This window comes from Oncorhynchus mykiss, chromosome 8, assembly GCF_057628025.1.
Source record: "Oncorhynchus mykiss isolate SJ-2025 chromosome 8, ASM5762802v1, whole genome shotgun sequence".
NCBI lineage: Eukaryota > Metazoa > Chordata > Actinopteri > Salmoniformes > Salmonidae > Oncorhynchus > Oncorhynchus mykiss.
Genome location: NC_143029.1, coordinates 71,916,829 through 71,942,905, shown reverse-complemented (window position 1 = coordinate 71,942,905; position 26,077 = coordinate 71,916,829). Strand labels below are relative to the sequence as shown.

Below are 26,077 nucleotides of genomic sequence, written 5' to 3'. Positions count from 1 at the left end.
GTATGTTTATTCAGCTAACACCATTTTATACAGTTATGTTTGACAAAACATAACATTCTGTCACTAACACAGTTCAGACAGAGAAACTTATGACAAATAGGTGAAACGCATCAACAATAAAATCACTTTAAAACCTTGTCACTCCCACAGACTTGCCTCATGGCAACTAATTCCCCTCATCCCATTGACCAGCAAGACCTGGGCCTGTATTCACAATGTATCTCAGAGTAGGAGTACTGATCTAGGATCAGGTCCCCCATGTCTATATAATTATGATTTAAAATACATCTGATCCTAGACCAGCACACCTACTCTGAGTTTGAATACAGGCCTTGGTTTTAAACTGCACTTTCAATACTCAAAAGTATCCCAGTTGGCCAACTTCAAATTATACCATATTCTCTCATCTGCGATATCAGGTAGAGAGAAGGGAAGCACCACCCACCCCTCTGGAATAAATATAGGACTATTCTACCCCTCCCCAATGTAAAATAAATAAATAGAAAGTCTACCACAAGGCAAAGGTTGCTGACTGCCATTATGTCCAGAGGAGAGTCAAAAAGCCAGCTCCCATTGACTATACAGGTAGTTCCTTTTGTGAGCCACTGCAAGTGGAGCTCCATGTGTGCAACAACGTCCATATACCTCTAGTGTTTGTCAGTAGTGGGTTTTTACCTAAGAAGCAGTAAGTTGGTGTCAGTTGTGTGTGATCAGTCATCCAGGCTATGGTATAGGTTGCAAGGCAGTCAACTGATCAATGCACCAATCTCCCCCTGCTCCACTCTTCTTCCTTTCTCCTTTAATACAGACAGGGAATAAAGACAATATTGTAGTTTAGAATGCAGGTGATGTGTTCTGTCTACTCTATGCAATAGATACAGTACCTGTTGTATGAGGCGGTGCTCCCGAGTCAGGTCTGGCTGTACTGCAGATCTCACAGCCTGGTCGGGAAGGATTGTTGATAAAGGTGCAAGAGGGACAAACCCATTCTGTCTGCGTGTCAGACGTAAAGAGCAGTGATGGTCAGTATACTAGCTATATGAAATATTACTTTTTCTTTCCCTGATAGTTCAGGACATAGGTTTCTATCATCTTGCGTAAAACAATTAAATGGTGTTTGGAGCCAACAGCCGACCACATACATATGAAAACATTTGGTTTGTACCTGTGTTTTACTGGCTTTGCAGGGTTGATCAGGTTTATTGTTGAGGGCCTCTCTGATCTCGCTCATACCCAGCCTGTCAGCCTCACGTCCGGTGCTCCCTACAGTCAATCACAACAATGGTAAATGAGTGATCAGTCCCCTTTTATAATAAAGCATTGCATGCAACTATATTTGCATACTGGCATACAGTTGAGCAGACCCGGTTTTAGGATTTCCACACATGCAGGGTCTGAAAAAATAAATGAGCCTTTTATAAACACATTTCATACAATTCTATGTCCTTTACATGATAGAGATTAGCATCATGTTTTGTATAATTACCAAACAAATAGCCTAATGCCGCCTACTGTGCAACTCGCTGTTCTGATAGGATGCAATTTTGGAACTTTATATATACTTTCGTATTTATCATTTGTTTTAATATTGGAGGCCTATTTCTTAATCCAAACCAGTTCTTTAACCCTCTAGGGCAGGGCTCTCCAACCCTGTTCTTGGAGAGCTACCCTCCTGTAGGTTCTCTTTTTAACCCCAGTTGTAACTAACCTGATTCAGCTTATTAACCAGCTAATTAATAATCAGGTGCGCTAGATTAGGGTTGGAGAAAATAAAAATGAAATAAGCCTACAGCCCTGATCTAGAGTCTAAAGGAGGGTTCTACTAAGCCAACATATGGAATTGTTTGAAGATGGTCATACCAAGGATCATTTAGATATTTGATTTAGAATTTTAGGACCCCTTTAGGTATGAAATATATTTTTAAATGATTTAATGAAACATTGAATTTGGCCTTAGAAATACATATTCATAAATGGAAAAACAGTCCCAAAGAATATCTAAAGGAAGTTTGTTTTGAAGTGTCTGCCCTATATCTGAGAGATCTAAGATCAGGAAACTATCATTTTTATTTAAGTATTTAACCTTTTTTTTTTTAGCACTTTCTAATTTCACCTTTATTTAACCAGGTAGGCCTGCTAAGAACAAGTTCTCATTTACTACTGCGACCTGGCCAAGATAAAGCAAAGCAGTGCAACAAAAACAACAACGCAGAGTTACACATGGAATAAACGAACGTAGTCAATAACACAATAGAAAAATCTGTATACAGTGTGTGCAAATGAAGTAAGGAGGTAAGGCAATAAATACTCCAATAGGGGCGAAGTAATTACAATTTAGCGATATGTGCAGATGAGGATGTGCAAGTAGAAATACTGGTGTGTAAAAGAGCAGAAAAACAAATATGGGGATGAGGTAGGTAGTTGGTTGGATGGGCTATTTACAGATGGGCTGTGAACAGCTGCAGCGATCGGTAAGCTGCTCTGACAGCTGACGCTTAAAGTTAGTGAGGGAGATGTAAGTCTCCAACTTCAGTGATTTTTGCAATTCGTTCTGTAAGAAAAGGCGGCCAAAGAGGTGTTGTCTTTGGGGGTGACCAGTGAAATATACCTGCTGGAGCTCGTGCTACGGGTGGGTGTTGCTATGGTGACCAGTGAGCTGAGATAAGGTGTAGCTTTATCTAGCAAAGACTTAGATGACCTGGAGCCAGTGGGTTTGGCGACAAATATGTAGCGAGGACCAGCCAACGAGAGCATACAGGACACAGTGGTGGGTAGTATATGGAGCTTTGGTGACAAAACAGACTGCATCCAATTGGCTGAGTAGAATGTTGGAGGCTATTTTGTAAATGACATCACCGAAGTCAAGGAACGGTAGGATAGTCAGTTTTACGAGGGTATGTTTGGCAGCATGAGTGAAATGTTGTGAAATGGGAAGCCGATTCTCGATTTAACAATGGATTGGAGATGCACTAAACTACACTGAAGAAACATATAAATGCAAGATGCAACAATAAGATTTTACTGAGTTACAGTTCATAAGGAAATCAGTCTATTTAAATTATTTAATTAGGCCCAGATCTATGGATTTCACATGACTGGGAATACAGATATGCATCTGTTGGTCACAGATACTTTTTTTTTAAAAGGTAGGGGGCTTGGATCAGAAGACCAGTCAGTTTCTGGTGTGACCATTTACCTCATGCAGCAGGACACATCTCCTTCGCATAGAGTTGATAAGGCTGTTGATTGTGGAATGTTGTCCCACTCCTCTTCAATGGCTGTGCGAAGTTGCAGGATGTTGATAGGAACTGGAACACGCTGTCGTACGCGTTGATCCGGAGAATCCCAAACATGCTCAATGGGTGACACGTCTGGTGAGTAGGCAGGCAGGCCATGGAAGAACTGGGACATTTTCAGTTTCCAGGAAATGTGTACAGATCCTTGCGAGATGGGCCTATGCATTATCATACTGAAACATGAGGTGATGGTGGTGGATAAATGGCACGACAATGGGCCTCAGGATCTCGACACGGTGTCTCTGTGCATTCAAATTGCCATCGATAAAATGCTATTATGTTTGTTGTCCGTAGCTTATGCCTGCCGATACCATAACCCCACCATGGGGCACTCTGTTTGTCCACACAATACCATACACGGTGTCTGCCCTTTGTCCGGTACAGTTGAAACCGGGATTCGTCTGTGAAGAGCACACTTCTCCAGCATACCAGTGGCCATTGAAGGGGAGCAGTCAGGTCAAGACCCTGGTGAGGCGATGATCACCCTTGAGATGGTTTCTGACAGGTTGTGCAAACCCACAGTTTCATCAGCTGTCCGGGTGGCTGGTCTCAGACCATCCTGCAGCTGAAGAACCCGGATGCGGAGGTCCTGGGGTAGCGTGGTTACACGTGGTCTGTGATTGTCAGGCCGGTTGGATGTACTGCTAAGTTCTCTAAAACGATGTTGGAGGTGGCTTATGGTAGAAAAATGAACATTACATTCTCTGGAAACAGCTCAGGTGGACATTCCTGCAGTCAGCATGCCAATTGCACTCGCTCCTTCAAAACATCTGTGGCATTGTGTTGTGATAAAACTGAACATTTTAGAGTGGCCTTTTATTGTCCCCAGCACAAGGCGCACCTGTGTAATGATCATGCTGTTTGATCAGCTTGTTGATATGCCACACCAGTCAGGTGGATTGGATTATTTTAGCAAAGGAGAACTGCTCACTAACAGGGATGTTAACAAATTTGTGCACAAAATGAGAGAGATACAGTGCCTTGCGAAAGTATTCGGCCCCCTTGAACTTTGCGACCTTTTGCCACATTTCAGGCTTCAAACATAAAGATATAAAACTGTATTTTTTTGTGAAGAATCAACAACAAGTGGGACACAATCATGAAGTGGAATGACATTTATTGGATATTTCAAACTTTTTTAACAAATCAAAAACTGAAAAATTGGGCGTGCAAAATTATTCAGCCCCCTTAAGTTACTACTTTGTAGCGCCACCTTTTGCTGCGATTACAGCTATAAGTCGCTTGGGGTATGTCTCTATCAGTTTTGCACATCGAGAGACTGACATTTTTTCCCATTCCTCCTTGCAAAACAGCTCGAGCTCAGTGAGGTTGGATGGAGAGCATTTGTGAACAGCAGTTTTCAGTTCTTTCCACAGATTCTCGATTGGATTCAGGTCTGGACTTTGACTTGGCCATTCTAACACCTGGATATGTTTATTTTTGAACCATTCCATTGTAGATTTTGCATTATGTTTTGGATCATTGTCTTGTTGGAAGACAAATCTCTGTCCCAGTCTCAGGTCTTTTGCAGACTCCATCAGGTTTTCTTCCAGAATGGTCCTGTATTTGGCTCCATCCATCTTCCCATCAATTTTAACCATCTTCCCTGTCCCTGCTGAAGAAAAGCAGGCCCAAACCATGATGCTGCCACCACCATGTTTGACAGTGGGGATGGTGTGTTCAGCTGTGTTGCTTTTACGCCAAACATAACGTTTTGCATTGTTGCCAAAAAGTTCAATTTTAGTTTCATCTGACCAGAGCACCTTCTTCCACATGTTTGGTGTGTCTCCCAGGTGGCTTGTGGCAAACTTTAAACAACACTTTTTATGGATATCTTTAAGAAATGGCTTTCTTCTTGCCACTCTTCCATAAAGGCCAGATTTGTGCAATATACGACTGATTGTTGTCCTATGGACAGAGTCTCCCACCTCAGCTGTAGATCTCTGCAGTTCATCCAGAGTGATCATGGGCCTCTTGGCTGCATCTCTGATCAGTTTTCTCCTTGTATGAGCTGAAAGTTTAGAGGGACGGCCAGGTCTTGGTAGATTTGCAGTGGTCTGATACTCCTTCCATTTCAATATTATCGCTTGCACAGTGCTCCTTGGGATGTTTAAAGCTTGGAAAAATTGTTGTATCCAAATCCGGCTTTAAACTTCTTCACAACAGTATCTCGGACCTGCCTGGTGTGTTCCTTGTTCTTCATGATGCTCTCTGCGCTTTTAACGGACCTCTAAGACTATCACAGTGCAGGTGCATTTAAACGGAGACTTGATTACACACAGGTGGATTGTATTTCTCATCATTAGTCATTTAGGTCAACATTGGATCATTCAGAGATCCTCACTGAACTTCTGGAGAGAGTTTGCTGCACTGAAAGTAAAGGGGCTGAATAATTTTGCACGCCCAATTTTTCAGTTTTTGATTTGTTAAAAAAGTTTGAAATATCCAATAAATGTCGTTCCACTTCATGATTGTGTCCCACTTGTTGTTGATTCTTCATAAAAAAATACAGTTTTATATCTTCATGTTTGAAGCCTGAAATGTGGCAAAAGGTTGCAAAGTTCAAGGGGGCCGAATACTTTCGCAAGGCACTGTACGTTTTGTGCATATGGAAAATGTCTGGTTTCTTTTATTTCAGCTCATGAAACATGGAACCAACACTTTACATGTGTTTTATATTTTTGTTAATTGTACTTCCATATACAGTGCATTCGGAAAGTATTCTGACCCCTTGACTTTTTCCACAGCTTTATTCTAAAATGGATTAAATCGTTTTTCCTCATCAATCTACACACAATAACCCATAATGACAAAGCAAAAACAGGTCTTTAGAAATTTTGGCACATTTATAAAAAATCAACTGAAATATCACATTTACATAAGTATTCAGACCCCTTACTCAGTACTTTTGTTGAAGCACCTTTTACAGTGATTAAAGTCTAGAGTCTTCTTGGGTATGACGCTACAAGCTTGGCACACAAGTATTTGGGGAGTTTCTCCAATTTTTCTCTGCAGATCCTCTCAAGCTCTGTCAGGTTGGATGGGGAGCGTCGCTGCACAGCTACAGTGCCTTGCAAAAGTATTCGTCCCCCTTGGCGTTTTTCCTATTTTGTTGCGTTACAACCTGTAACTTAAATGGATTTCATGTAAATCGACATGCACAAAAATGGTCTATAAGCTTGGCACATCTAGCCTGCCGCTGAAAAATATTGTCAAAGAATGATGCTGCCACGACTATGCTTCATCGTAGGGATGGTGCCAGATTTCTTTCAAGCGTGACGCTTGGTATTCAGGCCAAACAGTTCAATCTTTTTCTCATGGTCAGAGTCCTTTAGGTGCCTTTTGGCAAATTCCAAGCGGGCTGTGTAGTGCCTTTTACTGAGTGGCTTCCGTCTGGTTACTCCACCATAAAGGCCTGATTGGTGGAGTGCTGCAGAGATGGTTGTCCTTCTGGAAGGTTCTCCCATCTCCACAGACAAAGTCTGGAGCTCTGTCAAAAGGACCATCTCCCCCGATTGCTCAGTTTGGCTGGGCGGCCAGCTCTAGGAAGATTTTTGGTCGTTCCAAACTTCTTCTATTTAAGAATGACGGAGGCCATTGTGTTCTTGGGAATCTTCAATGCTGCAGAAATGTTTTGGTTCCCTTCCACAATCCTGTCTCGGAGCTCTACGGACAATTCCTTCAACCTCATGAGTTGGTTTTTGCTCTGACATGCACTGTCAACTGTGGGACCTTATAAAGACAGGTGTGTGCCTTTCCAAATCATGTCCAATCAACCTGAAATGGTCCAGACAGTGTGGTGAAGAAGGCGTTACAGCGCCTCTTCTACATCAGGAGGCTGAAGAAATTCTACTTGGCCCCTAAGACCCACAATTGAGAGCATCCTGTCGGGCTGTATCTTCACCTGGTACGGCAACCGCACAAGACCACCAATACTCTTCCTACAGCTGGCCGCCCAGTCAAACTGAGCAATCGGGGGAGAAGGGCCTTGGTCAGGGAGGTGACCAAGAACCCGATGGTCACTCTGACAGAGCTCCAGAGTGCCTCTGTGAAGATGGGATAACTTTCCAGCAGCACTGCACCAATCAGGCCTTGATGGTGGAGTGGCCAGACGGAAGCCACGCCTCAGTAAAAAAGGCACATGACTGCCTGCTTGGAGTTTGCCAAAAGGACTCTCTGCCAAAACTCTCAGACCATGAGAAACAAGATTCTCTGGTCTGATGAAACCAAGATTGAACTCTTTGGCCTGCATGCCAAGCATCACGTCAGGAGGAAACCTGGAACCATCTCTACGGTGAAGCAGGGTGATGGCAGCATCATGCTGTGGGGATGTTTTTCAGCGGCAGGGACTGGAAGACCAGTCAGGATTGAGGGAAAGATGAACGGAGCAAAGTACAGAGAGATCCTTGATGAAAATCTGCTCCAGTGCGCTCAGGGCCTCCGACTGGGGCGAAGGTTCACCTTCCAGTAGGACAACGACCCTAAGCACACAGCCAAGACAACGCAAGAGTGGCTTTGGGACAAGTCTCAATGTCCTTGAGTTGTCCACAATAAATGTGAAAGAAATTCTAAAACCTCTTTTTGCTTTGTCATTATGAGGTATTGTGTGTTGATTGAGGAAGAAAGAAACAATTTAATAAATTTTACAGTAAGGCTGTAACGTAACAATGTGTAAAAAGTCTAGGTCTGAATACTTTCCGAATGCACTGTACTTTTGGTCATGAAGTGTAGTTTTTATTATAATATTATAAATATTTGTATAATCCAGTAGTCTATGCATAAAATGCCCTGATGCATTTAGTGCTCAAATCTCTGACAGCTGAAACATAAGGTGCACAATTATGGTTTTAGGAATGTAAAAACTAATAAAAAAAAAAAAAATAGGCTATAAAGTTTTGCATATGCTACACATCAAAACACAAGGAATAATGTTTTTGTCATTTGTTATAGGCTGCTTTTAAGGACATTAAATGTGGCTCATTTGGCCAATATCCCTCATTTATTGATGTACGCTGGCTGCATGGGTGGACGCCTTTTTTACATTTTTATTTCACCTTTATTTAACCAGGTAGGCTAGTTGAGAACAAGTTCTCATTTGCAAATGAGAACAAGTTCTCATTTGCAAATGCGACCTGGCCAAGATAAAGCAAAGCAGTTCGACACATACAACAACAGAGTTACACATGGAATAAACAAACATACAATCAATAATACAGTAGAAAAATCTATAAACGGCCTCCCGGGTGGCGCAGTGGTTAAGGGCGCAGTACTGCAGCGCTAGCTGTGCCACCAGAGACTCTGGGTTCGCGCCCAGGCTCTGTTGTAACCGGCCGCGACCGCGAGGTCCGTGGGGCGACGCACAATTGGCCTAGCGTCGTCCGGGTTAGGGAGGGTTTGGCCGGTAGGGAAATCCTTGTCTCATCGCGCACCAGCGACTCCTGTGGCGGGCCGGGCGCAGTGCGCGCTAACCAAGGTTGCCAGGTGCATGGTGTTTCCTCTGACACATTGGTGCGGCTGGCTTCCGGGTTGGATGGCACTGTGATAAGAAGCAGTGCGGCTTGGTTGGGTTGTGTATCGGAGGATGCATGACTTTCAACCTTCGTCTCTCCCGAGCCCGTACGGGAGTTGTAGCGATGAGACAAGATAGTAGCTACTAAACAATTGGATACCATGAAATGAAAAATCTAAGTGCAAATGAGGTAGGATAAGAGGGGTAAGGCAATAAATAGGCCATGGTGGCAAAGTAATTACAATATAGCAATTAAACACTGGAATGGTAGTAGCCTTAATAGGTTACTCACCCATTGCATATGACAGGCACATTTCTCCAATGTCTGAAATGTAAATATTTCCTAACAGAAACCGCAACCAACCATATAAATATAATCCATAGATGCCAGTTCCCATTTAAATCAGGACTGGCAGCGATTGCTAGTGTACCAATGAGTTTAACAGTCAAAGTGGTAGGGTAAGAGGTTCCAAAACCCTTCTATGGATTATATCTATGGCCACAATGCAACAAGCTGTTCTATATTTGGTGCGTGTGCTGCCCAAATTGTGGCCTTCCTGTGTAAGTACGTGTAATAAAACTTAATCCACTGTTCTTTATTGAAACCATTTATCCTCTGTAGCTAAATTATGCTCTCTGGTGTAGTATTTTATTTATGTCTGTTCAGACAAGAGTAATATTTTTATAGCCTAATTTTGGCAAAATGTACTTCTTGTGGCTATTAGTATGTGCACTGCTGTGTGTGTGGGTGCGTCTGTCTCTGTGGGTGTGTGCACAAACTTACCCTGGGAGTTGTGGCTGAGCCTGGAGGGCAGGGTGTTGTAGCCCCTCCAGTCCTGGGACGTAGACCCGTTGCTGGTCGGCGGAGGTGGGGTGAGGAGGATGTCCTGCTGGAACAGCTGGCGGGTGAGGCTGGCATGGCGGGCTGAGATCAGGTAGAGGTAGGCCATGTCCCCATCCCTCTGGACTCCATACGAGGCCAGGGACCTGGGCTTTGTGCACAAACACTGCCCTATCACCCAGCGCTGCACGCGATGGTGGAAGCCATACTCCAGAAACACCTGATAGCAATGCAGACAGAGAAGAGAGATTTGTGAACATTTACATTTGCCAATGTAGCCCAAGTATTCAAGCAAACAGAAGACCACAGAAGTTTTGATCTGACCTGCTGCTTGAGTGCTGCGACAGTCATGTGTGGAAAAACTTTCACTGTGACGCAACAGGAAGAGGAAATGTCCTCCACTGCCACAACCAAACTGCAATACAGACATAGCACCATTAACACAACTTATCTTAATTCCCCCCTAAACCTAAATCTACTGCCTGTTACTTCTTCTCACCGTATCTCTCCTTCTGCGTAACTCTTCTCAGACAGTTGGATGGTGAGCGCCACCTTCTGGTGAGCCAGAGCAGATGCATGCTGAGCAGCAGCCTGGCTGTCGCCTGCTTCGATCGCCCGGGCAAGCTCCAGACGCAGCTCCTCTTCAGAGAAAACAGGTTTAATTACTAATACTATACAAAAATGCATAAATGTACTGTATGTTGCCATGCAAGTATGGTAGAAAAAGAGAGAGTGGAGGAAGCATGAGTGCACTTACCAGTGAGTGGTAAGGAGGCTGTGCTGCGCTGTTCTAGAGCTTCTGCTGCGGTGTGCTTCTGTCGGTCATCCAGAGGATGTGGGGAACTATTTGCAGCAACTACAGTTGCTTGGAGGCGTGGAGACTTCACCTCATACTGCACAGAGCGCAAGTCAAACTCTGCAATGAACTGTGAAAAAAATAATAGTTTGGACACACCTACTCAGGTGGGGGGTTTTGTTTAATTTGACTATTTTCTACATTGTAGAATAATAGTGAAAACAAACTATGAAATAACACATGGAATCATGTAGTAACCAAAAAAGTGTTAAACAAATCAAAATATATATTTTTGATTTTTGATTCTTCAAAGTAGCCTGGAATGCTTTTCCAACGGTCTTGAAAGAGTTCCCACATACATTTGAAGTCAGAAGTTTACATACGCTTAGGTTGGAGTGATTAAAACTCGTTTTTCAACCACTCCACAAATTTCTTGTTAATAAACTATAGTTTTGGCAAGTCGGTTAGGATATCTACTTTGTGCATGACACAAGTAATTTTTCCAAAAATTGTTTACGGACAGATTATTTCACTTATGTATCACAAATCCAGTGGGTCAGAAGTTCACATACACTAAGTTGACCTTTAAACAGCTTGGAAAATTCTTGAAAATTATGTCATGGCTTTAGAAGCTTCTGATAGTGTAATTTACATACTTTGAGTCAATTGAAGGTGTACCTGTGGATGTATTTCAAGGCCTACCTTCAAACTCAGTGCCTCTTTGCTTGACATCATGGGAAAATCAAAGGAAATCAGCCAAGACCTTAGAAAAAAAAAATTGTAGACCACAATTCTTGTTCATCCTTGGGAGCAATTTCCAAATGCCTGAAAATACCACGTTCATCTGTACAAACAATAGTACGCAAGTATAAACACCATGGGATCACGCAGCCGTCATACCGCTCAGGAAGGAGACACATTCTGCCTCCTAGAGATGAGCATACTTTGGTGCGAAAAGTGCAAATCAATCCCAGAACAACAGCAAAGGGCCTTGTGAAGATGCTGGAGGAAACAGGTACAGGTAAGTGTCTATATCCACAGTAAAATGAGTCCTATATCGACATAACCTGAAAGGCCGCTCAGCAAGGAAGAAGCCACTGCTGCAAAACCGGCATAAAAAAGCTTGACTACGGTTTGCAACTGCACATGAGGACAAAGATTGTACTTTTTGGAGAAATGTTCTCTGGTCTGATTAAACAAAAATAGAACTGTTTGGCCATAATGACCATCGTTATGTTTGGAGGAAAACGGGGGAGACTTGCAAGCCGAAGAACAACATCCCAACCGTGAAGCTTGGGGGTGGCAGCATCATGTTGTGGGGGTGCTTTGCTGCAGGAGGGACTGGTGCACTTCACAAACAGATGGCATCATGGGGAAGAACAATTATGTGGATATATTGAAGCAACATCTCAAGACATCAGTCAGGAAGTTAAAGCTTGGTCGCAAAGGGTATTCCAAATGCACAATGACCCCAAGCATACTTCCAAAGTTGTGGCAAAATGGCCTCAAGACAACAAAGTCAAGGTATTGGAGTGGCAATTACAAAGCCCTGACCTCAATCCTATAGAATATTTGTGGGCAGAACTGAAAAAGCATGTGCAAGCAAGGAGGCCTACGAACCTGACTCCGTTACACCAGCTCTGTCAGGAGGAATGAGTTCAAATTCACCCAACTTATTGTGGGAAGCTTGTGGAAGGCTACCCGAAACGTTTGACCCAAGTTAAATAATTTAAAGGCAATGTTACCAAATACTAATTGAGCGCATGTAAACTTCTGACCCACTGGAAATGTGATGAAATCAATAAAAGCTGAAATAAATCACTCTACTATTATTCTGACATTTTACATTCTTAAAATAAAGTGGTGATCCTAACTGACTTAAGACAGGGAATTGTTACTATGATTAAATGTCAGGAATTGTGAAAAACAGTTTAAATGTATTTCGCTAAGGTGTTTGTAAACTTCAGACTTCAACTGTATGCTGAGCACTTGTTAGCTGCTTTCCCTTCACTCTGTTGAGGTTGGGTGATTGTGGAGGCCAGGTCATCTGATGCAGCACTCCATCCACTATCCTTCTTGGTCACATAGCCTGGAGGTGTGTTGGGTCATTGTCCTGTTGGAAAACAAATGATAGTCCCACTAAGCGCAAACGTGATGGGATGGCGTATTGCTGCAGAATGCTGTGGTAGCCATGCTGGTTAAGTACAGTGGGGCAAAAAAGTATTGTCAGCCACCAATTGTGCAAGTTCTCCCACTTAAAAAGATGAGGCCTGTGATGTTCATCATAGGTACACTTCAACTATGACAGACAAAATGAGAAAAAAAATCCAGAAAATCACATTGTAGGATTTTTAATGAATTTATTTGCAAATTATGGTGGAAAATAAGTATTTGGTCAATAACAAAAGTTTATCTCAAAACTTTGTTATATACGCTTTGTTGGCATTGACAGAGGTCAAACGTTTTCTGTAAGTCTTCACAAGGTTTTCACACACTGTTGCTGGTATTTTGGCCCATTCCTCCATGCAGAGCTCCTCTAGAGCAGTGATGTTTTGGGGCTGTTGCTGGGCAACACAGACTTTCAACTCCCTCCAAAGATTTTCTATGGGGTTGAGATCTGGAGACTGGCTAGGCCACTCCAGGACCTTGAAATGTTTCTTACGAAGCCACTCCTTCGTTGCCCGGGCGGTGTGTTTGGGATCATTGTCATGCTGAAAGACCCAGCCACGTTTCATCTTCAATGCCCTTGCTGATGTAAGGAGGTTTTCACTCAAAATCTCACGATACATGGCCCCATTCATTCTTTCCTTTACACGGATCAGTCGTCCTGGTCCCTTTGCATAAAAACAGCCCCAAAGCATGATGTTTCCACCCCCATGCTTCACAGTAGGTATGGTGTTCTTTGGATGCAACTCAGCATTCTTTGTCCTCCAAACACAACGAGTTGAGTTTTTACCAAAAAACTCTTCTGGATCATCCAAATGCTCTCTAGCAAACTTCAGACGGGCCTGGACATGTACTGGCTTAAGCAGGGGGACACGTCTGGCACTGCAGGATTGGAGTCCCTGGCGGCATAGTGTGTTACTGATGGTAGGCTTTGTTACTTTGGTCCCAGCTCTCTGCAGGTCATTCACTAGGTCCCCCTGTGTGGTTCTGGGATTTTTGCTCACCGTTCTTGTGATCATTTTGACCCCACGGGGTGAGATCTTGCGTGGAGCCCCAGATCGAGGGAGATTATCAGTGGTCTTGTATGTCTTCCATTTCCTAATAATTGCTCCCACCGTTGATTTCTTCAAACCAAGCTGCTTACCTATTGCAGATTAAGTCTTCCCAGCCTGGTGCAGGTCTACAATTTTGTTTCTGGTGTCTTTTGACAGCTCTTTGGTCTTGACTCATCAGACCAAAATGACAGATTTCTATGGTCTAATGTCCATTTCTCATGTTTCTTGGCCCAAGCAAGTCTCTTCTTCTTATTGGTGTTCTTTAGTAGTGGTTTCTTTGCAGCAATTGGACCATGAAGGCCTGATTCACGCAGACTCCTCTGAACAGTTGATGTTGTGATAATGTCTGTTACTTGAAGCATTTATTTGGGCTGTAATCTGAGGCTGGTAACTCTAATGAACTTATCTGCAGCAGAGGTAACTCTGGGTCTTCCTTTCCTGTTCTGGTCCTCATGAGAGCCAGTTTTATCACAGCGCTTGATGGTTTTTGCGACTGCACTTGAAGAAACTTTCAAAGTTCTTGCGGATTGACTGACCATGTCTTGAAGTAACGATGGACGGTCATTTCTCTTTGCTTGTTTGAGCTGTTCTTGCCATAATATGGTTCCCATTTAACAACAGGTATTTACACATGTTATATTTTGTATTGTATTTTTGTATTTTGTTCGCCCAGTATGAAAATGTGATGCAAGGGATTTTGCCATCGACAGCCATCAATACCGTTCAGCCCTGCACAACTAACGTGCTGTTTCCCATTTAACAACAGAAATAAATGCTCAACTGGGACCACTGGCCGAAGTGATTTATTTTGAGAAAACACAACGCATGGAGAGTACATATACATCTGTTACGTGTGTGTGTGTGTGTGTGTGTGTGACAATATTGAGCACATGGTGTGACTTGCTGCATGTTACAAAGTTGTGGTTAATCAGGTATAGGGAGGGGTGGTCATCACGAGGTTTAACTGAGATGGAAAAATACTGAACAACACAATAGCAGGAACTGAGCAACTGTTATAACTAGGGTGTGATACCAGAACAGTAAGAATCTATACATCGACAGAGGGTGGACTCCAAGAAGCGCCAAGAGGCGGGGACCAGCCTGAGCGCCTGCGATAGGCTGAGCAAGTCTAAACCACGCTCAGCCTCTACTGTGATAGGCCAACAGACGAGTTGGAACTACGTCTATCACAGTATAAGAACAGGTGTTTACTTACATCCTGTCAGTTCTCTGCTTGCCCTGCGTGGTGATACAGTGAACCCATATATACGAAAATTGCATTTACCATTTATTGCTTGAATTTAATTAAAGATAATTAACGACAGATTCTGACTTTTACTCTTCCTGATACCGGATTCGAAAGACGCAACCCTATCACTTGACACCCACAAGACCGATAAGGAATATACTTTTTACTCAGCCCGCCACACGGAATACTCCAGGTTAAACAACTATTGTCTCTTCTCTGCCTGAGATCTGCCCCAAGGTGAGGAGCATCAAACAGACAGAGCTGGAGCCCTTGGTGAGACGAGCAACTCAGATCAGAACAGAACTCACACAGACAGGTAAGATCTAATAGTTCAGCCACAGAGCTGACCTGATGTTAGCGACCTTAATACTGAAGTCACATTCATCATGTTATATTATTTCAGACATCGAACGGCTAGATGTTCACTTGTGCATGTAATGAAGTGCATTTTCATGTGAAACACAATATAGTATACTAATGAATATCCATTGACTTACACTACAGTATGTAATCTGTTTATGATAGGGAGTGAGGAAGCCCTATATGGATGTATTCTACAATGTAGAAAATAATACAAATAAACAAAAACCCTTTAATGAATAGGTGTGTCCAAACTTTTGACTATAGAGAGAGGGAGGGAGAGAAAGAGAGAACATACTGTATCCTATTTAGTACGGTTCTTCCCTTGTTCAGATAGACACAAGGACAGATGATTGTACAAATCACCCGACATCGTTTCCCAGCAATGGAATTACTGTGTAATTTGAATAAACAAGATTCCAATTCAGTAGCTATGTCAAAAGAAAATGTCTCTAAATTGACATTGCTCAAACCAACAGAACAATGTTGTGTGTGCAATGTATTATGTCAACGCATACAATTGTTTGCATGGCATTACATATGTCAAGATACCTAGCTAGGTAGCTAGACGTTGCAGTATGTCACTTACCACACTACGGACGCTTCCGCTACTGTCCCTCAGTGCTAGCCGAAACTCTCCAGCTTTGCTGGGGTCCATACTAAGCTGAAGATGGAGAACCTCATCGCCAGCTCCGGGGAGGCAAAGCGGTCGAATTCCAGAATGGCAAACCGACACTCGTACCGATATCAAAACCGTGTTGCAGTGCGGGCCCACCATGTACAGACTGGAATGTGGCTGGCACAGGCGTTGGAGCCCAACCGCTCGCGCTCAGTGCCATCTCCCCACAACAACAGTTGGGAACCACAGGTGTAACGTTATTTCAACCCCAAAAGCACAATGCACTGTCGATAGTTATGAGTCTTTATTTTAACAGTCTACCTGTTAGTAAAGAGATGGCGTTCTATGACAGCTAGTTATGTCTATCCATAGATAGACGAAATGACATGTTTTTTTTGTTATCAAAACAGGAAGTAGCGTGGGGCGACCTTTATTCACCCCCGATAGAAACCGGCGTTGTTCATAAATATTGTAACGACCCTGGGTTTATGAGCGCGGAAATCGACTCTGCCGCACGAGCATGCTTTTGCGGCACAGTCGATAGCGCGCCGGACCTCGGGCTAGAATGTCGAGGGTTCGAGACCTGCTCCTTGCTGTTTCATTACAATATTATGGTCCATGCAATGAAGTGCATTTTCATGTGAAACACAATATAGTATACTAATGAATATCCATTGACTTACACTATAGTATGTAATCTGTTTCTGATAGGGAGTGAGGAAGCCCTATATGGATGTGATAGACGTCAGTTGGGGAGACCCACACGGAGGAGGGGTAAAACCCTTGACTTTTGTCCGACAGGTAATGTCATTCTAACCTTTGTTTCTGTCTGAGTGTCGCCCGTTAATCCTGCCTGTTTGCTCCTGAGTAGCACAGCGGTTTAAGGCACTGCATCTCAGTGCAAGAGGCGTCACTACAGACACCCTGGTTTGAGTCCAGGCTGAATCACAACCGGACGTGATTGGGAGTCCCATAGGGCGGCGCAGGTTTGGCCAGTGTAGGCCGTCACTGTAAATAAGAATTTGTTCTTGACTGACTTGCTTAGTTAAATAAATCTAAATTGTATTTGTTAACTCTTTCTCTTTACACCTTTGTGTGTGTGTGTGTCAGGTTCTTGCAGCCTGCATATACCCTGAGCTGGTCGAAAGTGATAAACTGCCAGTGGACGTTAAACAGAGAGCCCAAAGCCTACTGAGCGCATGTGATGGGGGGAGTGTAGGTAAGGAGGACTGCAATTGGGCCTATGGAAACACATTACAGTATGTCTACAGTTCGAAAGTGTTGTGTTTTTTGAATGTACTAAGGTGGCCGATCATCATGACTGTCAATGTACAAAAATAAAAATATAAAACTCAGCATGTAACAATTTCAAAGATTTTACAGAGTTACAGTTGATAATGAAATAATCTAATCTATCGAATTCACATGACTGGGAATACAGATACAGTGGGGAGAACAAGTATTTGATACACTGCCGATTTTGCAGGTTTTCCTACTTACAAAGCATGTAGAGGTCTGTAATTTTTATCATAGGTACACTTCAACTGTGAGAGACGGAATCTAAAACAACAATCCAGAAAATCACATTGTATGATTTTTAAGTAATTAATTTGCATTTTATTGCATGACATAAGTATTTGATCACCTACCAACCAGTAAGAATTCCAGCTCTCACAGACCTGTTAGTTTTTCTTTAAGAAGCCCTCCTGTTCTCCACTCATTACCTGTATTTTTTATTTATTTTATTTTTATTTAAATAGGCAAGTCAGTTAAGAACAAATTCTTATTTTCAATGACGGCCTAGGAACAGTGGGTTAACTGCCTGTTCAGGGGCAGAACGACAGATTTGTACCTTGTCAGCTCGGGGGTTTGAACTTGCAACCTTCCGGTTACTATCCAACGCTCTAACCACTGCCGCCCCATTAACTGCACCTGTTTGAACTTGTTACCTGTTTAAAAGACACCTGTCCACACACTCAATCAAACAGACTCCAACCTCTCCACAATGGCCAAGACCAGAGAGCTGTGTAAGGACATCAGGGATAAAACTGTAGACCTGCACAAGGCTGGGATGGGCTACAGGACAATAGGCAAGCAGCTTGGTGAGAAGGCAACAACTGTTGGCGCAATTATTAGAAAATGGAAGAAGTTCAAGATGACGGTCAATCACCCTCGGTCTGGGGCTCCATGCAAGATCTCACCTCGTGGGGCATAAATGATCATGAGGAAGGTGAGGGATCAGCCCAGAACTACACGGCAGGACCTGGTCAATGACCTGAAGAGAGCTGGGACCACAGTCTCAAAGAAAACCATTAGTAACACACTACGCCGTCATGGATTAAAATCCTGCAGTGCACACAAGGTCCCCCTGCTCAAGCCAGCGCATGTCCAGGCCCGTCTGAAGTTTGCCAATGACCATCTGGATGATCCAGAGGAGGAATGGGAGAAGGTCATGTGGTCTCCACTCGCCGTGTTTGGAGGAAGAAGAAGGATGAGTACAACCCCAAGAACACCATCCCAACCGTGAAGCATGGAGGTGGAAACATCATTCTTTGGGGAAGCTTTTCTGCAAAGGGCACAGGACAACTGCACCGTATTGAGGGGAGGATGGATGGGGCCATGTATCGTGAGATCTTGGCCAACAACCTCCTTCCCTCAGTAAGAGCATTGAAGATGGGTCGTGGCTGGGTCTTCCAGCATGACAACGACCCGAAACACACAGCAAGGGCAACTAACGAGTGGCTCCGTAAGAAGCATCTCAAGGTGCTGGAGTGGCCTAGCCAGTCTCCAGACCTGAACCCAATAGAAAATCTTTGGAGGGAGTTGAAAGTCCGTATTGCCTAGCGACAGCCCCGAAACCTGAAGGATCTGGAGAAGGTCTGTATGGAGGATTGGGCCAAAATCCCTGCTGCAGTGTGTGCAAACCTGGTCAAGAACTACAGGAAACGTATGATCTCTGTCATTTCCAACAGAGGTTTCTGTACCAAATATTAAGTTCTGCTTTTCTGATGTATCAAATACTTATGTCATGCAATAAAATGCAAATGAATTACTTAAAAATCATACAATGTGATTTTCTGGATTGTTGTTTTAGATTCCGTCTCTCACAGTTGAAGTGTACCTATGATAAAAATTACAGACCTCTACATGCTTTGTAAGTAGGAAAATGTGCAAAATTGGCAGTGTATCAAATACTTTTCCCCACTGTATGCATCTATTACAGATTCTTTAAAAAAAAAGGAAGGCCGTGGATCAGAAAACCAGTCAGTATCTGGTGTGACCATTATTTTCCTTATGCAGCGCGACATATCTCCTTTGCATAGAGTTGATCAGGCTATTGATTGTGGCCTGTGGAATGTTGTCCCACTCCTTTTCAATGGCTGTGTGACGTTAATGGATATTGGCCGGAACTGGAACACGCTGTCGTACACGTCAATCCAGAGCATCCCGAACATGCTCAATGGGTGGCATGTCTGGTGAGTATGCAGGCCATGGAAGAACTTAGACATTTTCAGCTTTCAGAAATTGTGTACAGATCCTTGCGACATGGGGCCATGTAGTATCAGGCTGAAACATGAGGTGATAGCAGCAGATGAAGGGCACGACAATAGGCCTCAGGTTCTCGTCACAGTATCTCTGTGCATTAAAATTGCCATAGATAAAATGCTATTGTGTTCATTGTCCGTAGCTTATGCCTGCCCATATCATAACCCCACCGGCCCCATGGGGCACACTGTTCACCACACTGACATCAGCAAATCGCTCGCCCACACTCCGCCATAAACGCTGTCTGCCATCTTCCCGGTACAGTTGAAATTGGGAATCATCCGTGAAAAGCACACTTCTCCAGCGTTCCAGTGGCCATTGAAGGTGAGAATTTGCCCACTGAAGTCGGTTACGACAGCGAACTGCAGTCAGGTCAAACCCTGCTGAGGACGACGAGAATGCAGATGAGCTTCCCTGAGACAGTTTTTGAATGTTTGTGCAGAAATTATTTGGTTGTGAAAACCCATATTTTTATTAGCTGTCTGGGTGGCTGGTCTCAAACAATCCCACAGGTGAAGAAGCCGGATGTGGAGTGGTGTGATTACACCTGGTCTGTGGTTGTGAGGCTGGTTGGACTTATTGCCAAATTATTTACAACAACATTGGTAGACAAATGAACATTCAATTCTCAAGCAACGGCTCTGGTGGGCATTCTTGCAGTCAGCATGCCAATTGAACGCTACCTCAAAGATTGAGACATCTGAGGCATTTTAGAGTGGCCATTTATTGTCCCCAGCACAAGGTGCATCTGTGTAATGATCATGCTGTTTAATTAGCTTCTTGATATGCCACACCTGTCAGTTGGATGGATTATCTTGGGAAAGGAGAAATGCTCACTAACCGGGATGTAAACAAATTTGTGCACAACATTTGAGAGAAATAAGCTATTTGTGCATATGGACATTTTCTGGGATCTTTTATTTCAGCTCATGAAACATGGGACCAACACTTTAGATGTTGCATTTATATTTTTGTTCAGTGTGCATGTGATGTGTGTTTATATTTGATATGCATCTCTTTTTTCTTCTTCTCTATCTTATCAGGCTCATACACGCTCTCTGGTGGTATCTCTTATATACAGTGCAGTGTGTCCAACTTCATCTCTCGACGAGATGGTGGTGTACCATCGTCCCCCGAGAATATCTTCATGACATCTGGCTCCCAGAGGTCTTTAATGGTGAGAATCATCTTCACCATCCCCATCATCATCAAAACCATTGTCATAATAATAATCATCTTAATCGTTGTGTCTGTCTCATTCATCTTTCACTCTTTATGTTCTGTTTTTTTTGTTTAGCTGGTTCTGAAGCTGTTGGACCACAATCAGGCCTCACTCCCGACAGGTGTGCTGACCGCTGTTCCCGCCTACTCTTCCTTCAAAATGATGTTGCAATGGCTTGGTGCAGCCATTGTTCCCTACTACCTAGATGAGGAGCAGGGTTGGGCAATGGAGGTGGAGGAGCTACGCAGAGCACTACAGGCCTCTAAGGGTGTCTGCAACACAGTTGCCCTGTATGTCATCAACCCGGGGAATCCTACAGGTAACGAGTTGTTCCGGTTCCATGATGGTTGATACAGTAGTACCACACTATTTGTCCCTATGAAGAATGTAACGTAAACCTTTTTGCAGCCAAGTTACCTCAGCAGTATTTATGGATAGTCTCATTTGTTTTGTTGTTGCTAGGTCATGTACAGAGCAGGAAGTGTATTGAAAAGGTGATCCGATTCGCTGCTGAGGAGAGGCTCTTCCTCATGGCTGATGAGGTGACTTCCTGTCTATACTTTCTCCTGGCAAATCGCTTATTTTCAATCACAAATATTTCCCTTCCCTCTATATTGACTATGTATTGAGTTGTTCTGTCTTCCACGCACCCCTCGCTGTTTCATTCGATCCACAGGTGTATCAGGAAAGTGTGTTCGGGGAGGGCAGTGAGTTTTTCTCCTATAAGAAGGTTCTGTCTGAAATGGGGCCTCATCTCTCTCACACAGTGGAGCTGGCCTCTTTCCACTCAGCATCCAAAGGCTTCATGGGCGAGTGAGTACTGTACAGCAGCACTGTCTGTCTTCTAAGGCAATAGACTAACGGATTCATGCATTCAACTGAAGGTGAACTGTATTAGGAGGTTTTGTAATTGACTGGTCTAAAGTTCAGAATGCCACCATGACACATCTATTAGAATGCTACTGGATGAATGAGATGAGGAAGGATTCAATTATCTGATTTATTTCACACACACAGCAGAGGGGTGAGGATTTTATTGGCTTGTAAAGGCTGTTAGGTAGGGTTGTGTTGGTTGATTATTTCATGCACAAATGGAAGGCAAACAGAATATGCCACCCACTGGCATCACCATGAAAGGATTTGCTGTTTTCAGAAGGGTAGAAGGGGGTTAAATGGTAAGGTTAGGAGGAGTGGTGATTTGAGGAGTGGTGATTTGGCAGTGAGATCAGCTGTAGTGGGAAGGGGTGGGGCATGGCCCAATTAGAGCAATTAGTCACATCAACAGAGGAGTGGTCTTCAATACATACATACTGTACTCTACAATGATCTGGATCATATTACCCCATTAACTACTTAATTAAGTAATTAGCTACTAGCCTACTACTTCTTTAGAATGGTCAAATTCCTTCAGCATGAGCGTTAGCGCAAACATGGATTAGTGCCTTAGACAATGTATGAGCTGCCAACACAAACTCAATAGGGACAAAAGTAAATAAAATAGCTGGCAGTTCCCTAAGAGATCCACTTCAGGCTTCCTATGGTGTGAACGCCTGTACTGAAACCAGCAGGCCAGTGTTTGACCACTACTCTGTATGTCTCTCCTCCCTGCACAGGTGTGGGCTACGCGGAGGGTACGTGGAGCTGGTGAACCTTGACCCCGCCGTCATGAAGTACGCCTACACCATCTTTTCCACTGACATCTGTGCCCCTGTGACTGGTCAGCTAGCCCTGGAGCTCATGGCTAACCCTCCCAGGCCAGGGGACCCCTCATACCCGGTCTACGCCCAGGTGAGACCCATCAAAATAGATCAAACTACAGTATGACGTTAGGCTTAATAGATTGCATATGTCATGTAACATTTAGTCATAAGTAGTTTAATGATAGTGCTCTACAATCATTGAAGTCTCTAAAATAAGAAATAGTTCATCAAAATCAAACAAATGTATTCCTTTCCCTATTCACAACGGCACCTCAGTGTCCCATACAATATGCTCTCCCCGTGTCCTTCTTTTCCGTCTTTTCTCCCATCTCCGCCAGGAGACCCAGTCTATCCGGGCCATGCTGGTCCATAACATGAACTGGGTCCCAGAGTTTCTGAACAATATCCCAGGGATCAGCTGTCAGCCGATGATGGGAGGAGCTTTCGTATTCCCCCGGCTGTATCTACCCCAAGCAGCCATTGAGAAGGCCAAAGTTAGTCATGGGGCAAATAGTACACTGTATGGTCAGGTAGAGCACTAGAATGACTACTGCTGCTTGTCATATGGGCATTTCAAGAGACATTCACCTTTTGGAGGAAAAACATGTGATTCAACATGTGATTAATTCTAAATACTCTGGAGTTAATGATTTGATCTCTTATATAGGTGAGTTTTCTATTTTCCATTGCAGGTGGTGGGGTTGCAGCCTGACCTGTGGTACTGTAAACGGTTACTAGAGGAGGCAGGAGTGTGTGTGGGACCGGGGTGTGAGTATGGACAGAAGGAAGGCACCCACCACATCAGGTACAATCCTCTCTCTGTCAACAGCTTCTGGACATAGAAATGTCACCATAAAACACTCCAGTAGTCAATGGCTCCATATCCACTACTCATCCTATGCAAATGAACAGGGAAGCATAGCATTAGCCTCATCATTCTATTTAAATGGTTCTACTTCCCCACTGATTTGTTCTCATCTCTCTCTGTAGACTGTGTGTCATGACCCCAGTGGAGACCATGGAAGAGGTACTGAAACGCCTGAAGAACTTCCACCTGCACTTCCTCAAGGAGTTCTCCTGAAAACTGGCTTCACCTTACAGCCCAAAGATGAATAATACATTTAACTTCAGACACGATCACAGTACAGAGAAGAAAATTGCAACCAGTAACATTGTTTAACATCTTTATCTTTCAACAGACCATATTTAAATAATAAAGTAAGACAACACATGACCCGAGTTGAAGAATTCTGCATTTGGATTGAACAAAGATGGGCGTGAGCGGCTTTTAACATAATTATGATTCAAGTCATGCATGTCCACAGAAACATATTTTTCTTATTTTGTCAACCTTCGGCATTAGAGAATGAAACTACCTGTCTCAGACAGTGTAGATCCCCTCTAAATACTCACTCTTCTTAACAATAAGAACGTTACCTTGTTAGGATCTGACATTGTGGGGCAGAGATATTGGAACTAAGGGAATAAGTAAAAGTTGACATTTAAGGTAAGGATAGATTTTGGCCATATTCACTAACATCCAAAGTCCATGTCAATTCAATACTTTCTATGACTGATATGTTTGTCTCACCTAGCTATCATGAAATGAATGCGTTAACTGTAAGTCGCTCTGCATTAGAGCATCTGCTAAATTACAAAGATGTAAAAATGATGACAAATAAACAGACTTTTTAAAACATTGGATGCAATCTGTGTTGAGTTACTCCAATGGCATTTCAAGGGGAATTTAGCCACCCTCTAGTTTGTGAGGATAAAAATACTTACTCCAAGACATGTTATTCTATAACATAACAGTTTTAATGTCATGTTCAATAAGTACAGTGCCTTGCGAAAGTATTCGGCCCCCTTGAACTTTGCGACGTTTTGCCACATTTCAGGCTTCAAACATGAAGATATAAAACTATTTTTTTGTGAAGAATCAACAAGTGGGACACAATCATGAAGTGTAACGACATTTATTGGATATTTCAAACTTTTTTAACAAATCAAAAACTGAAAAAGTTGGGCGTGCAAAATTATTCAGCCCCCTTAAGTTAATACTTTGTAGCGCCACCTTTTGCTGCGATTACAGCTGTAAGTCGGATATGTTTAGTTTTGAACCATTCCATTGTAGATTTTGCTTTATGTTTTGGATCATTGACTTGTTGGAAGACAAATCTCCGTCCCAGTCTCAGGTCTTTTGCAGACTCCATCAGGTTCTTCCAGAATGGTCCTGTATTTGGCTCCATCCATCTTCCCATCAATTTTAACCATCTTCCCTGTCCCCGCTGAAGAAAAGCAGGCCCAAACCATGATGCTGCCACCACCATGTTTGACAGTGGAGATGGTGTGTTCAGGGTGATGAGCGGTGTTGCTTTTACGCCAAACATAACGTTTTGCATTGTTGCCAAAAAGTTCAATTTTGGTTTCATCTGACCAGAGCACCTTCTTCCACATGTTTGGTGTGTCTCCCAGGTGGCTTGTGGCAAACTTTAAACAACACTTTTTATGGATATCTTTAAGAAATGGCTTTCTTCTTGCCACTCTTCCATAAAGGCCAGATTTGTGCAATATACTGACTGATTGTTGTCCTATGGACAGAGTCTCCCACCTCAGCTGTAGATCTCTGCAGTTCATCCAGAGTGATCATGGGCCTCTTGGCTGCATCTCTGATCAGTCTTCTCCTTGTATGAGCTGAAAGTTTAGAGGGACGGCCAGGTCTTGGTAGATTTGCAGTGGTCTGATACTCCTTCCATTTCAATATTATCGCTTGCACAGTGCTCCTTGGGATGTTTAAAGCTTGGGAAATCTTTTTGTATCCAAATCCGGCTTTAAACTTCTTCACAACAGTATCTCGGACCTGCCTGGTGTGTTCCTTGTTCTTCATGATGCTCTCTGCGCTTTTAACAGACCTCTGAGACTATCACAGTGCAGGTGCATTTATAAGGAGACTTGATTACACACAGGTGTATTGTATTTATCATCATTAGTCATTTAGGTCAACATTGGATCATTCAGAGATCCTCACTGAACTTCTGGAGAGAGTTTGCTGCACTGAAAGTAAAGGGGCTGAATAATTTTGCACGCCCAATTTTTGAGTTTTTGATTTGTTAAAAAAGTTTGAAATATCCAATAAATGTCGTTCCACTTCATGATTGTGTCCCACTTGTTGTTGATTCTTCACAAAAAAATACAGTTTTATATCTTTATGTTTGAAGCCTGAAATGTGGCAAAAGGTCGCAAAGTTCAAGGGGGCCGAATACTTCCGCAAGACACTGTAATGTCTCCAACTTAAATGACACCATTTCCATAAAAGTACCTTGGGTGAACTGGAATATAATGTCTCTAACTTAAACAACACTATCTTCCAGTCTACCCAAGCTACTTTAATGGAAATGGTGCGTCTTTAAATAAGACTTATCTCCACAATGCCCTCGCTGTAAAACAGAGACGGGTACTTCATTACACATGACATGGGCCTGCCCTAAACATTAATAAAGGAGGCTGGAGATGGAAAGAATTTGACATGAGGTCCTTCATAGGGAAGTAGGCCTGCATTTTACTCCCACGATGACAATCCTTGGAGATCGATCTGATCTACAGAGATGTAAGATTTTTTTTTGCTTAGCTATGACTATGACTAAAAAATGTATAACTGTGGAACCATGAGGATCCTTCCAATATCACTCAATGGATTAATGAGGTCAATGCCACTAGT

At 43.1% G+C, this 26,077-nt stretch overlaps 2 protein-coding genes across 2 annotated transcripts; one reads left to right on the top strand and one right to left on the bottom strand.

The window, feature by feature from the left end:
* Positions 1-632: 632 nt before the first annotated feature.
* sharpin (SHANK-associated RH domain interacting protein) lies at positions 633-16,218 on the bottom strand. Its single transcript, XM_090182459.1, is given in 10 exon segments — positions 633-797; positions 885-909; positions 911-993; positions 1,166-1,263; positions 9,590-9,866; positions 9,971-10,061; positions 10,146-10,287; positions 10,404-10,572; positions 15,862-16,036; positions 16,038-16,218. Coding segments are annotated over 10 exon segments (1,185 nt in total). The 5' UTR covers positions 16,112-16,218; the 3' UTR covers positions 633-746.
* On the top strand, positions 14,750-24,058 carry LOC110530448 (alanine aminotransferase 2). The gene is made up of 11 exons (XM_036986071.2): positions 14,750-15,228; positions 16,603-16,692; positions 17,002-17,110; positions 20,481-20,614; positions 20,735-20,978; positions 21,122-21,201; positions 21,336-21,472; positions 22,273-22,447; positions 22,698-22,853; positions 23,052-23,164; positions 23,350-24,058. Exons 2-11 carry the CDS (start codon positions 16,621-16,623, stop codon positions 23,438-23,440), a joined length of 1,311 nt encoding a protein of 436 aa, XP_036841966.2. The 5' UTR covers positions 14,750-15,228; positions 16,603-16,620; the 3' UTR covers positions 23,441-24,058.
* Positions 24,059-26,077: the final 2,019 nt, after the last annotated feature.

Bases quoted from the DNA above. Each gene is read 5' to 3' on its own strand.
- LOC110530448 (XM_036986071.2), top strand. From the start codon at position 16,621: ATGGATGTGATAGACGTCAGTTGGGGAGACCCACACGGAGGAGGGGTA. The intron at 20,979-21,121 runs GTAACGAGTTGT...TGTTGTTGCTAG, and splicing joins CAACCCGGGGAATCCTACAG to GTCATGTACAGAGCAGGAAG. The intron at 23,165-23,349 runs GTACAATCCTCT...CTCTCTCTGTAG, and splicing joins GAAGGCACCCACCACATCAG to ACTGTGTGTCATGACCCCAG.